General features: G+C 38.9%; 1 protein-coding gene across 2 annotated transcripts in view; it reads right to left on the bottom strand.

Annotated features, from left to right (window-relative positions):
* The window catches only part of ptprga (protein tyrosine phosphatase receptor type Ga), a 280191-nt gene that overhangs the window by 203511 nt on the left and 63589 nt on the right, over positions 1-13091 (bottom strand). For both annotated transcript variants that reach the window (XM_079597964.1, XM_079597965.1), the window contains exon 2: positions 12418-12510. In XM_079597964.1, the coding sequence (XP_079454090.1) occupies positions 12418-12510 (93 nt within the window). The remainder of the gene's footprint in view (positions 1-12417; positions 12511-13091) is intronic.

Here is a 13091-nt window from a genome sequence, read left to right as displayed (position 1 = left end):
AAAATGACAGAAAATTTAAGAAACAACCAGGTGCAAGTGTCTGACCAGGGTTTCTCCACACACACAAAAACACACACGCACACGCACACGCACACGCACACAGTGAATATGTCATGGTGCAGTTCAGTACATATCCTGTGAGAGAATCAAGTTCTCTATCTGTGTGTGTGTGTGTGTGTGTGTGTGTGTGTGTGTGTGTGTGTGTGTGTGTGTGTGTGTGTGTGTGTGTGTGTGTGTGTGTGTGTGTGTGTGTGTGTGTGTGTGTGTGTGTGTGTGTGTGTGTCCAAGAGGGCATGGCAAACAGAAACAAGCTCTTCTCTTCTGTGAGTCATTACCTCTCCTAGCCAGAGCTCATTTTCCACATGGCCCTGGTGTCAAATGCCTTCAAGCCATTCACCAAACTGGTTTTATCTCTATCTTTCTCCTCATGCATCTCACGACAGAAGCACAAGACCTCCGTGATTCAGATGCTTCAAATTTCGACAGAATTAATGCCAATGAAATGAAGAAGGGCAGCAGGGGAGCGCAGCGCACACGACGCAGTCCTCTGTTAGTGCTCATGAGTGGACAAGGACGATCGAAAAGTCCTCACGTGCGGCCACAGACGCAATTCATCACAGGATTCTGCCGAGAACTCCCAGGAACATTCTTCAAGGGCCATCTCGTGTGGAACCCTGAGCACCCATAATGCCCTGAAGAGATGACTGTACATGCACGGAGCCTGCTGGTGAATAATGGATATGTGCAAATACACACACTCACAAACTCCCACGAGTGCTGTTCGTCTAAACAACAACATGACCTGATGGATGCAGGATGCTTTTGTGCTACATCAGACAATATTCAAAGAGATGCAAACTCATACATAAAAACTGCGGGAGATATTTAAAAAAAAAGAATAATAAAAAAATATATACATATATATGATTTCTGAAGGATCAAGTGATACATTAAGACAGAAGCAATGGCTGCTGAAAATTACAGCTTTGCCATCAAATAAATAAATTACCTTTTAAAATATATTCAAATAGAACATTTTAATCGTAAAAGTATCTCACAATATTACTGTTTTTACAGTTTTTTTGATCAAATAAATGTAGCCTTGGTGATCATAAGACACTTCTTTCATTAAAAAATCAGAATTATTCCAAACTTTTGACCAGGGCTGCGTTTCCCAAAAGCATCGTAAGCCTAAGTTGATCGTAAAAACGATCGTACGACTGATCTTAATATTATTGTCTGTTTCCCAAAAGCATCGTAGCTTAAGTAGCACTTGAAAATCTTCGTAGAACTACGAGTGCTCTGGAGTAATCGTACATCCCCAAGTGCATCGTAAGAAGACATATTTATAAGGACACCTGCAGGACAACCGGCAGATTACATTTTTATATAGATTTAACACGCTGCAACGTGAGTAATATAATAATGTTTTGATTGTACTTTATTGTACACTTCATTTTACTCGTTTTTTGTTTACATGAATTTATAAATGAAATAATTAAAAAGGGAAGAAAAATATAGAAATACGCGAAAGGGTGCTATGCGCGTCGTATGTGAACGAAATGTCAACAGCGTAAGTATATGACGCCTTCGGATGAGATCGGGCTGGAAATACACACCTAAATTAAATGAATTAACAAAAAAATATATAAAAGAAGTAATGTGGAAAATGCTTCAAAGACTGGGCAAAATAGGAATGAATTAAAAAAAAATCTGTCAATGACGTGCACGAAAACCAGCCATGTATTGGCGATTTCTTGGTTGGCCTTGTGGTCCCATGCCATCTTAGTCGTTGTCCTCATCTTCCACCTCCTCCACCTCTTCATCTTCCTCCCTGTTAAGTAAGGGCACTCTTTAATGTAATCTTTTTGAAAGGTATCTTTTTTTTTTTTTTTTTTTTCAGCCATTTTGTCAGTGCCGCCGCATGTAGGTGCTTTATATAGACTTGATTGTCTTGATTGCTAATCCATGCACAACAGATGACGATTATTAGGTTAAATGTTCAGAATAGGAATCCATATAAGGTTATATTTCAGCACTTCGCAATTGGACAGCGGCTCTTAAGTAGCACGTAGAGCGCGTTCTCGCGCGTTCATGTTAAGTGCATTTTTGGGAAACGCGCGTGGAATTGCCGCGAGCGTTCGTAACATTGCACGTAGAGAGCGCTCTTAAGAGCTAAGATACATCGTTATCGGGAAACCCGGCCCAGTACTGTACATGTTTACTTGAAAATAACTAAATGCAAGGTGTCAAAACTGGCCGGGCAAATGTGTTGAGTAATTGTATATCATGTAATTAAATGACATACTTATTTTACTCCTACACTTCCAATAATCAAGAAATAAATCTCATATTTACAAATGACAGATAGTTTTCTGAACATTCTGAGAAAAAAAAAAAGAAAGAAGAAAAAAAAAGTTTGATATAAATATTTGTGGCATCAACACAGAAGCAGCTGCTTCACATTATATAACACTTATCATTGTATATAATGTGATTCATTAAATGCAATATACATAGAGTCTGAAATACTGAATCCAGCATATCTACCGGTTGACACACGCACCTCACCGTGTGGTAATATCGCATAAACGCTTATGAAATATTGCCACTTGTACTCATGCTTTAAATAAACTTTAATCAATTCGAGCTAATCCATTTGCTTGTTTTATAGTAGAGGAGAATATTGCTCGTCCACCCCCACCCGACACACACAGCAGCTCAGGGACGAACATGCCGGTCCATTCAGTATTCATTGAGGGACACACACCTCACACACACTCGTGATTTACTCTCATTAAAGTCGACTTATTAATCCTCTGCTAAAGAAGCGGAGCGCAGGCTTCTGATGAATTCTGTGAACAATCTCGTTCTCTTTCCCTCCCTCTATTTTTAGCTCTTTTTCATAGGTCCTTTTCTTCATCCCGCTCATTCATCTTTGTTTCCGTCTCCGAGTCATTAAACTGCTCCTCAGCTAACAGTATTTAAAGAAAAAACTCGCCCACACTAAATACACTTAACACCTTTGTTCCTCTAGCTTGAGCTGGATCTCATTACTTTCTAAGTTCAAATATGTTCTTGAAAGAAGTGACATTCTGTGATGTGGCATGTTTGTTTTTGGGCAGGTTTTAGTAATTGCAAGAAGTGATGCTTTCGAAACACGCTTAGTGAAGCTTCGGAGCCTTTGTGAATCATTTGCTTCGAACCAGTGATTCGGAGAGCGTATCACGCTGACAAAGTCATGTGATTTCAGTAAGCGAGGATTCGTTACATCAGAACTGTTTTGAAACGTTTCGAAATTTCAATGGTTCATCACTATGATTCTCTGTGAACCGCTGTGAACTCATGAACCAGTGTCTATATGTTTTTTGCTTGATCTCGGTTGTAGAAATTAGTTGTAGAAATTGTTAATGCCATGTTTAAAAATTAAATTTGAAGAGTTAATAGTCTCTTATTGGCCTAAGCTCCTACAACTCAGTAAAATAATACATATTATACAGTATTGATATTAGATGACTTGTTAATTGCATTTAATAGATTGCACTTTAATACTTTAATGTTATTGGTTTGTTAAAGGTGCTTTTATGCATGTTTTGGCTGAGCTTTGCTTGCATTTACTCTGCTCTGACCAGCATGCATCACCAACGTGTGGCGTTTCAAGCCATTGATTGATAAATCTGAACATAGTGTTCCCATGAACACTAAATAAATGATCAGGATGGTGTGTGCGATTATATGTCACAAGCTTCAAATCAGATTTCATATTTTGACATGCATGCAGTTTCCTACTATTGGCACATCCTAACCATCCACCTACCATTGCTTATTTTCTTTGTTTTAAAAAGCAGAATTTATATTTATCTATTTTAGGACCCAATTAGGAGACTATGAGCACATGAAGCTTTGTGCCGTGCTAATTATATTTATCAAGCAGTAAAAACACCCTTTCCCGAGTCCAAAACAAGGCGCCGGGTGACATTGTCTTGCTGCACTTCACAGACGATAAGTGGAAGGAGAATTTTAGATTGACATGACAGTCATTTCTGACACAATATTCAACAACAACAGCTCGTTCAAGGCGTCATACCTCATTACACCATCTCTACGTTATTGCACATGCACAGAACTCTCGCATTTAATTCTGATCAACAGATTAGAAATGGTTTAAACTACCCCTCACAATTGGCCAATTTTTCCGATTAACGTTGTAACGTGACTTTTTGGTTCCACTTTATTTTGAAAGTCCACTTTAGACATTCTACTAACTACAAATAACTGTGCAACTACATATCAACTAACTCTCATTAGAGTATTAGTGGACTGTAGTAGACGGTCAGGTTATGGTTAGGTGTTAGGGTTCGTGTTAGTAGAATATGTTGACTTATAGTTGCCAAGTTACTTATAGTCAGTAGAATATCTGTTAGAGAACCGACAAAATAAAGTGTTAGCAAATATTAAGTAGAGAGCCTACTAATACTAATGACAGTTAGTTGACATGTAGCTGCAAAGTTATTAGTAGAATGTCTAAAGTGGACTATGTAAATAAAGTGTTACCGAAGTACTGTGCTAGTCAGATTACAAACAGTTCATTAGGGTCCATGTAAACGCAGGAACTGAATCATTTTGATTCAATCGATTAAAAGTTAAAAAAATTATTATTTTTCTCTCATCACTAATTGCAAGAGAGAATCCCTTGAACTTCTGTTCTCGCCATGAACGAATACAGGAATTACTGATTAAATTTGTTCAATCAAGCCAAGACAAGATTATAAATGGCGAAAGACCACATAAACCACAGGAGATGGTAGCATGCTTTTTTTTTGTAAAAACGTGCTCATTTATTTAACTTTGGAGATTTCTTCAAATGAAACTCAAATAGCTTGGCTAATATGACGTCCTCACCAGGCTAAAGTCGTGCATAGGCCACAGGAGATGAGCCTCAGCTCTGTAAATACTGCAACATTTCCCCTTCACCGCTCTCCTTTTCTCTCCCTCTCTCGATCCGTCTTTCTGCTCTCTCCTGAATACTAACACAGCCCTGGGTCTGTTTGCCTAGCACTGACGGGAACAGCAACATGTCGGTGTGTCTCACCAGTCAGGTGTGTGCGTGTAGTGAAGGAGGAGGGTTTGATATTTACATTCCGGATATATCAGCCACTCTGCACTTCCAAACACACAGAGCTGGCCTTTAAAACCCAGACGTGGATTCATAACGAAAGACAATGGAGGAAGAGATGGGAGGAAAGGGGGATAGTAAAACAACCAGAACAAACAAATGAGTTGCCAAGCAGTTACACAAATCAGTGAGTAACAGATTTATCTTTCTTTTTTTCAGCATAAGGGAGACATAATTTATGCAAGTATGCAAATGCAGATCATGTGGGGCCAATGTAGTTATCACTCTAATGTTCCTCTAACAGTAATCCTCCATCCTCAAGGGGGCGATAGAGTTACCTTCAAACGTATTCAAACCAGAGATAATTTAGGTAATATAGGGTAATACAGCTAATAATACCTCTAGAATAAATACGTTTTCTGTTTCAGTATATTTTAAATTGTAATTTAAACCTGTGATGGCAAAGACACATGATCAAGTCACATGATCCTTCAGAAATCATTCCAATATGCTGATTTTTGTGCTCAAGAAAATTTGAACGCTAGAATACCTCAGTTGAGTATATTTCGCCCTGTGATGAGATTTAAAGCTGACATGGATGATCCAGCATCCCACACGAGCAAACTCTGCTCACAGTTTGACCTGAATGCTTCATCTGAATCGCTTTCTTGCCTCCTCCACCACACACACACACACACATAGTGCACCTTGGGATGGAGCTCAGATGAAATGTGCCTCTGGGTCAGGGTTCTACAATGGGAGTATAACTCAAACTGCACCATGTCATAATCCATTACAGGACTGTTATTGGCTGTGCCGTAAATTGCACAATAACAGCAGGTCCATCGAGTGACGTGCGCTAGCGTTAGCGGAGGCTTGTGATGGACTCTCCAGTAGGCTATGCCCTGCCGGCTCATTTTATTAAAGCAGATCTCCTAATGGATCTCATGTTACTCACTGTTGCCAGATTCAACAGATCAGCACATTCAAACCAAACCTGGTTATTGATTCATATATAAAACCACATCACCCCTCTCCAACTCATCTCTCGCATTCTGTAGCAGTCGCTTTCACTACTAGAATCCCTTTATAAAAGTGTCCCAAAATAAACACTTACCGAGTCATTTTTTAAAACGGGTGCCTTTTCTATTTTTGGAAGTATTTCCTTGCGGTTACGGTTGTATGCATACTTTGTTAATGCCCTTGTCGAAGGGATTCAGTAGCTCAATTTTGTTTGGAATAAACCTCATAGCGTCCTGGTCACACAGTGCCCTTCATGGGCACAAAACACAATCAAAATTCACCCAGAGACGTTATTAGAAAATAAGCCAATGTTAGCAACGTTAGCATAGCATGCAAGACTTAGCACAGTAGAATGAGAGCGAGAAGAAACTCAAAAAATAAATATAATGACCTTGGTTTTAAAGTAAAAAAAAAAATGGCAAGGAACCTAGACAAAAAATATTTCAGAGAAATATTTTTTTCTTCAGAAGAACAGGAGGAAGAAAGAGAGAGAGAAACAGACAGGAAATATGCTATGCAAAAGTTAGCATACATAGCAAAGTATGACAGACCGACTACGGTTGAATGGGAGCAAAAAACTCTTTGTGAGAACTTGTTTCCTGTTGAAGAAAAAAAGTGTGAATTAAAGAAAAATGAGTGCGAGGGAGAGTGTTTCTCATTAGCATGCTCAGTCAGGTACGGCTCTGGTCTGGCTAGCTCAGAGCACATCCAGCTGTACTGGGGTCTGCCAGCTCCCTCTGCCTGCAGACCCACCCATAATTACCCGCTTTAAGAAGAGGCAAAACGGGGGCATTAATTCTTCCCTCCGCCTCTATCTATCTCATCAATGCGTCTGTCGTCGTCTAATTAGCGGTCTAACTGATGAAAAATACCCCTGTCAAAATAACTCAAAGAATGACAAAAGTTAACGCAGCACGCCATTTACTGCGGCACAGTCTCAAAGCACAAAAGCTGTCAGAGAAGAAAGTCCATTGAAAGAAAAAAATGAAAAAAAGGGGGATCAGGCAAACAATGGATTAGGTTTTTGGATGAGTCTCTATTTACATTTAGTTTACTCTGCACCAGTTCGCGGAGAATCTAGAGAGGTAGAGAGAGATTGGAAATCAGTTGTAAAATGACAAACAATCCCTTTCTTCTCAATAACAAATCAAAACAATCACAATTTCTCAGATTTAAAATGTAAGGCTTAAAAATGAAGAAACGAAATTCCAGTAATACTTTCCCTGCGTCTGAATATCCCGACTGTATGGTAGGTGATAAACCGTATGTGAAAAGATTAGTGATCTGAAGGACGCTTAACTATACCGTTGAGGACACAGATGAGGAGATGATGATTACAACATGGCAGATCTAGGAAATCCGGATTTTATTCATACAACACACATCTATACTGTGTGATGTCAGACACAGCTTTTATCCTCTGTTTATGATTTGGAAATGTCATTGACACCTATTGATGTGGAGGAGATATCGCAAATAAACGTTTCCAGTTGACCTATCCTATTTACAGACATATTGGTCACACATGATTCACATCATTTATTGCGACAAAAATGTACAAAAATATGGAAGTCAAGATGGAAGTGAGTAGTATTCGGCAGGTCATGTGATCTCAACAAGGCCCGCCGCATGTACAAAAACCTGGCTTCTATCAAAAACACTATTAGTTTCTTTAAAAGTAAAATTTTTATAGCGGGAGATAAGTATCACACCTTTAAATGTGAACTCTGTACACTTTTAATTATGAGTTTCTTTAAATGTAACATTTACTTGCTACTAGTTTACTAGTATTTACTTTACTAGTTACTTGCGTAGTACTCATTTAAATTTGTTACATAACAGTACAAACTGCACACACACACACACACACACACACACACACACACACACACACACACACACACACACACACACACAGGAAGTACTTTGTCTGTCTGATTAAGTGTAAATAGCAAACATGAGGGTCGACCTGCTGTGCTCTGCACAACATCTGGAGCGGGTCAACATCTGTGTCCAGGTTGCCAACATTGCTAAACAAAAGCTGGCAGCGTTGAGCTCAGAGCTAATAGAGAATGATGGGAAGGGGGTAGATGATGATGATGAAGGCCTGCGGAGAGGTGAACAGAAGATCTGGGAGACTCACAAGATGCACTGTCTGTTAACAAACAATCGTTCAAATAGAGATTTGACTACGAATGTCACACGGAGAAAAGATGATCATTTGAAGTATAGCCAATTTCCACTGTTTTTGTCCATTATAAAAGTGAAAACCATTGACTTTCATTGTATGGACATAATATATATATATATATATTTGTATATATATTTTGTTCCGTAGAATAATTAAATGCAATTTTCATACACAAACAGCTCCTTTAAGAGTAAATTTACTGCTCGAAATATCTATGCACTAAACTTATGCAAGCAAATCATGAGACGTGAAAGCATTGACCAATTGATGGCCTTTTTAACGATCAGAAGTGGCACGGTAGAGGTACCGTATCAAATTCCGCCTTCAATAGAGTTTGGTAGCTGTGAGCTGTTCATTCAAAGGTGGCATCTGGGGATGAAATTACCTTATGTGGGTTGTCATGAAAAGAAAGGAGCCGTACATTTTCCGTCCTTTAAATTAAAATCTATTAATGGAAGCACTGCTGATAACACAAAGGATTTCAAATGAACGTCCGTCGAATAGACTGAGGTTAGCAAGCAGAGATCGTAACGCTACTGCAGCCCTGCATTATACATTTGATAAGTGTCTGTCAAGAACGGTCATACAGAAAATGTATTTTGGGGTGTGGCACACGATTCCTGGAAGACGATATTGATCTTCTTACAAGGTTTTTGATACCATGCTTAGCCAGAGAGCAGCTTCTCCAAGTTCATTAATCATTCAGAGATGCTTGTTTTGTTTACAATCCAAATCTAGCACATTTTTGTGAGAGGCATTTCAATTTAGATGCCTTAAAGATAATAGTGCCTCACTGCCAACATGCGACTGCTTAAGTGCTTTAAATTACAATGCATAATGTATCTCGAAACAGCCGGTTTGTGGGTATGTTTAACAGCACATTATTGATGTTGAGATTATTACACAATACTTCACCATGAGATCTGTGTTTGGCAATGTATAATCAATAAAAGCTTTATAAATTATACAATTTTAAAGAAATATGGTGACTTTCACTGTGTTTTTGTTATAGATGCCAGAAAAACAATGACAATCCTTTGCCCCGTCCACAAATAAACTCCATTGGACCACAATAACAGTGAAGATATGCCTTGAGGTGTTCTGTTAACACCAATTCCACATTGAAATATGTGAAAAACTAACGATATTTAAGTGTAATCTGCCTGAGCTAAATTTGGCCCAGTGGGCCCTAGCCCAGAGAAGTCATAAGACATGTTGTTAGGGGTTTTGTTTGATCAAGCATAATTTCCAGGGCTCTTTAGGGAGCAATAAATAAACTGATAATGGAGCTTGATGCAAAAACGGTAAGGGCTTTGTAACTGGGCAAACCGAGCATGATGACTAACCGGAGGGTACGAGCGCGGCAGCTTTACAAGGCGCGAACAGAGTAAAGCCACTCGACAGGACGACGAGCCGCTCTCAGAGTGAGGATCATCTGCCGAGTTCATTAAATCTGCCTGCAGGACAAAGTCATCTGTGCTCGTCAACAACATTCTGCTCACAAGAAGCGATAGGTGTTCAGCGACCAAAGGAATTCAGGGCAGTACGTGCTTGAAAACATGAACGCACAACCACCAGAAAACACGTTTGGGGATATAAATACATACGGGTGAGTGTAAACATGCACTTTACGACATCTTGTCATGCAATCACAGTTTTTGAGGCTTAACACTCTAGGACCCTTGATGTGCGTAAGAAACCCACAGGCAGATTTGACTCAAGAACACATGCTGACTCTCTATATAGTTGCATTGATTTGTGTTTATAAAAAAAAAAAACATTGCCATTAGCAAAACAGGGATTTGTAAGATCGTCTGAACTGGGGATATCAAAAATGCCAGTACTTCTGTACCAAGTCAATATGAGAACAAAAAATTGTGATACTGGTATTTATACAGTATCAAGAATACAGACTCAATCCAGTACCAATGAATACATTTTGGTATTGTGACAGCCCTAGTCTGAAATGATTTGTGAGTGACAGAGTGTCTATTATAAACAAACAATGTTCAAAAAATCGAAACTTTCATATGGTTTTGGGGGAAAGAAACATATTTAAGAAATGTTTGTTTGTATACACATCTTAATCATTTTTTTTATACATTTATCGTTGTAAAAAAATATTGTTTTACAAATATTCTAAATTAATAAATTTTAAATATCATTAAATCACAAGTCACACCATATGACATTTCAAACTAGCCTTGCATTGTCAATAAAAAGGAAAAATTATCAAATATTTTGAGAGACTTACCAACCTTGACTTACCAACCCCCGCCCCGCCCCACCCCCAAATTAATTTTAATAAAGAAATTGAAAACATTCTAATTATAGCAGAAGTTTATTCAAGTCACCATATACAGTATGAAAATCTTTTTAATTTGTTTTCTGAATTCAATTGATAGGAACAAAAAATGAGTGGCATGTCATTGACTCAAATGCCACCGTAGGAGGTTTTCGGTCCTCTTAGGGTAGTAATTTTTAATTGTTGTCTATTTATGAATTATCTAGTTCCCTCATAATGTGGCATCATGTTCTCTTCTTTTCACCAGGTTACTGATTAAAACTTACTTGCTAATTAGAATGTACTAATTGCCTGTACTTGTGAAAGACTTGCTGTTTTGCCATCCATGCCTGACTAAAAATAGCACGCGCTCTCTCATTTTCTCCGCACACAGCCTGATGCCAGAGAAATCTCACGACACAGCGGGCAAACTACACAGCAACTCTGGGCGAAGCCACAGATGCCCCAGTGACCCACCCCATCAAACCCTTGCCCGAAGCGCACGGAGCATCTCCTGTCTCTGAACAGCAGGGGTTGATGGGAATAATGCAAAGCTTTTAACATTTTAGCAAGAAGGGTATATAGTAAGACTCCTTCAACAAAAAATGTCATACCAACAACCAAAAAGTAAATAAATAAAAAAGATAATTAATTACTAAAAAAATTCCAAACTATTGCTACTATTTTTCAGTAGCCCGACCGAAGCTTAGTGTAGCTTCTCCAGTAACAAGCTCATTTTCCCAAGAATTAGCGGTACAGTGCAAGATTCTCACTGTTTTTGTTTTTAAGAAAGTTCACATTTTTAAATGGTTTCTTAGTGTTGCCAAATATTTTTTAGTAACTACATGTAATTACACACGTTTTCAAAAGGGTGGCTTGACTAGTTGAACTACTTTACATCACGAGTAGCTTACAGCTTAGCAAGCGACAGTACTACATTTGCTTCCCTGAGTCCCTGACACTGGCACACAATGCCAACATAGACATCCAAACGTGTGCACTAGAGAATGATGACAAATGTCAGCCCCCAGGAAGTATTTAAATGTAAGACTGTATAATTATCACTTGAAAATAGATGTATAAAAACACCAAAACATCAAGATCCTTTGACTGAAGGTGTCTTTGATGTGATAATATATGCATACACACACACATAGAGGTTGTGACTTCTTACACTACAATCTCAGCTCTTTTCAGAAGAGAATTGAATAGAGTATATAAACATACACATACCGCCTAATACAAAGACTTTACTAGCAACACTACTCTGGCCCTGAATGCATTGACTATTCGCAATGAATTGGTCCTCTGAAAGATGCTTCAACACCTTAGTGGGACATTAAATGGTGGATGTTAGCGAAAAATACAATAAAGACCACAAGATCAAGAAGTGTTTGTTGTAGGTCACATCTGTGTAAGGGGCCACCCGTCACGCTGACAAACAACAGAAACCCACGGCAGGGAAAAGGGGAAGCATTTAAATAAATTAAATAAATATCATTGGTTGCCGCAGGCTTGGTGGCACAGTTAAAGATTAATGCTATTCTTCTTCAAATATTGCTCAGAGGGACAACACGAATCACTTTCTCAACAGCAAAGCATTCATGAAAGCAAAAGCCAGGGGAGACCCTAAGGCGAGGCCTCTGGGGTGAGGTGGACAGCTCTGGATGAAAGACCAGCTGTCTATCAGAGGACGTGTATATGTTTTAGTGGTAGCAGAACACAATGACTGTCACAGAAGAGAAATTTAAATGTGACTCTTTTAGAAGTGTCTCTATGTATGAGTGAGTGTAGTTTGCTCACCTGAGTAGGCCCAGTAGGACTCTTCGGCCGCTCTGCGGTGCCTGTCACCGATTGGCCGGTCATGATGCTCAGCTTTCTCCCACTCAGCCATTGCTGTAACAGAAAAAGAATGAGAAAGGGTTTAGAGTGCTGTGATAATGTCAACTGTGTGACTTTGAATCTGTTGGCTGATTAACAGAAGTCTTAACTTTCTGTCAGTTCCAAAATCTCCTAAGAGAATTTCAGTTCTTTTATCTTTAACCATGTGTGCTAAAAATCTTTTTTTTATTTCAGTGTATATCTGTATCCCAATAATAATTAAATTGTATTACCCTACACCCCACTCTCTAGTTAACTGTATTGAAATCAGTCATTTGAAAATCCATATCGATTGACTATAAGAGCCCTAGTGAGTACACAAGCATACACAAATCATGAGGGGCAAACTACAGTTTAAAACCTGAGGCACACAAACAAATCACAAGACTCATACACTCACACACACAAAAGCAGTAACACACCAGCCTGTGATCTCTGGGTGAACCAAGTCATTAAATCCTGTATAAACCAATCTGGCTCAAAAAACTCTACTCCATTAGAGAGAAAAACAGCCCCCCACACAGCGGTATTTACAGCCTGTCTGCTCTGGGATCAGTTTTCCCTCCCTCATTAAACATGTATGAGGGGCTAAATAA

This window comes from Phoxinus phoxinus, assembly GCF_949152265.1.
Source record: "Phoxinus phoxinus genome assembly, chromosome: 22".
NCBI classification, from domain to species: domain Eukaryota; kingdom Metazoa; phylum Chordata; class Actinopteri; order Cypriniformes; family Leuciscidae; genus Phoxinus; species Phoxinus phoxinus.
The sequence above is the reverse complement of the archived record's forward strand: the minus strand, read 5'-3'. Positions and strand labels throughout refer to the sequence as shown.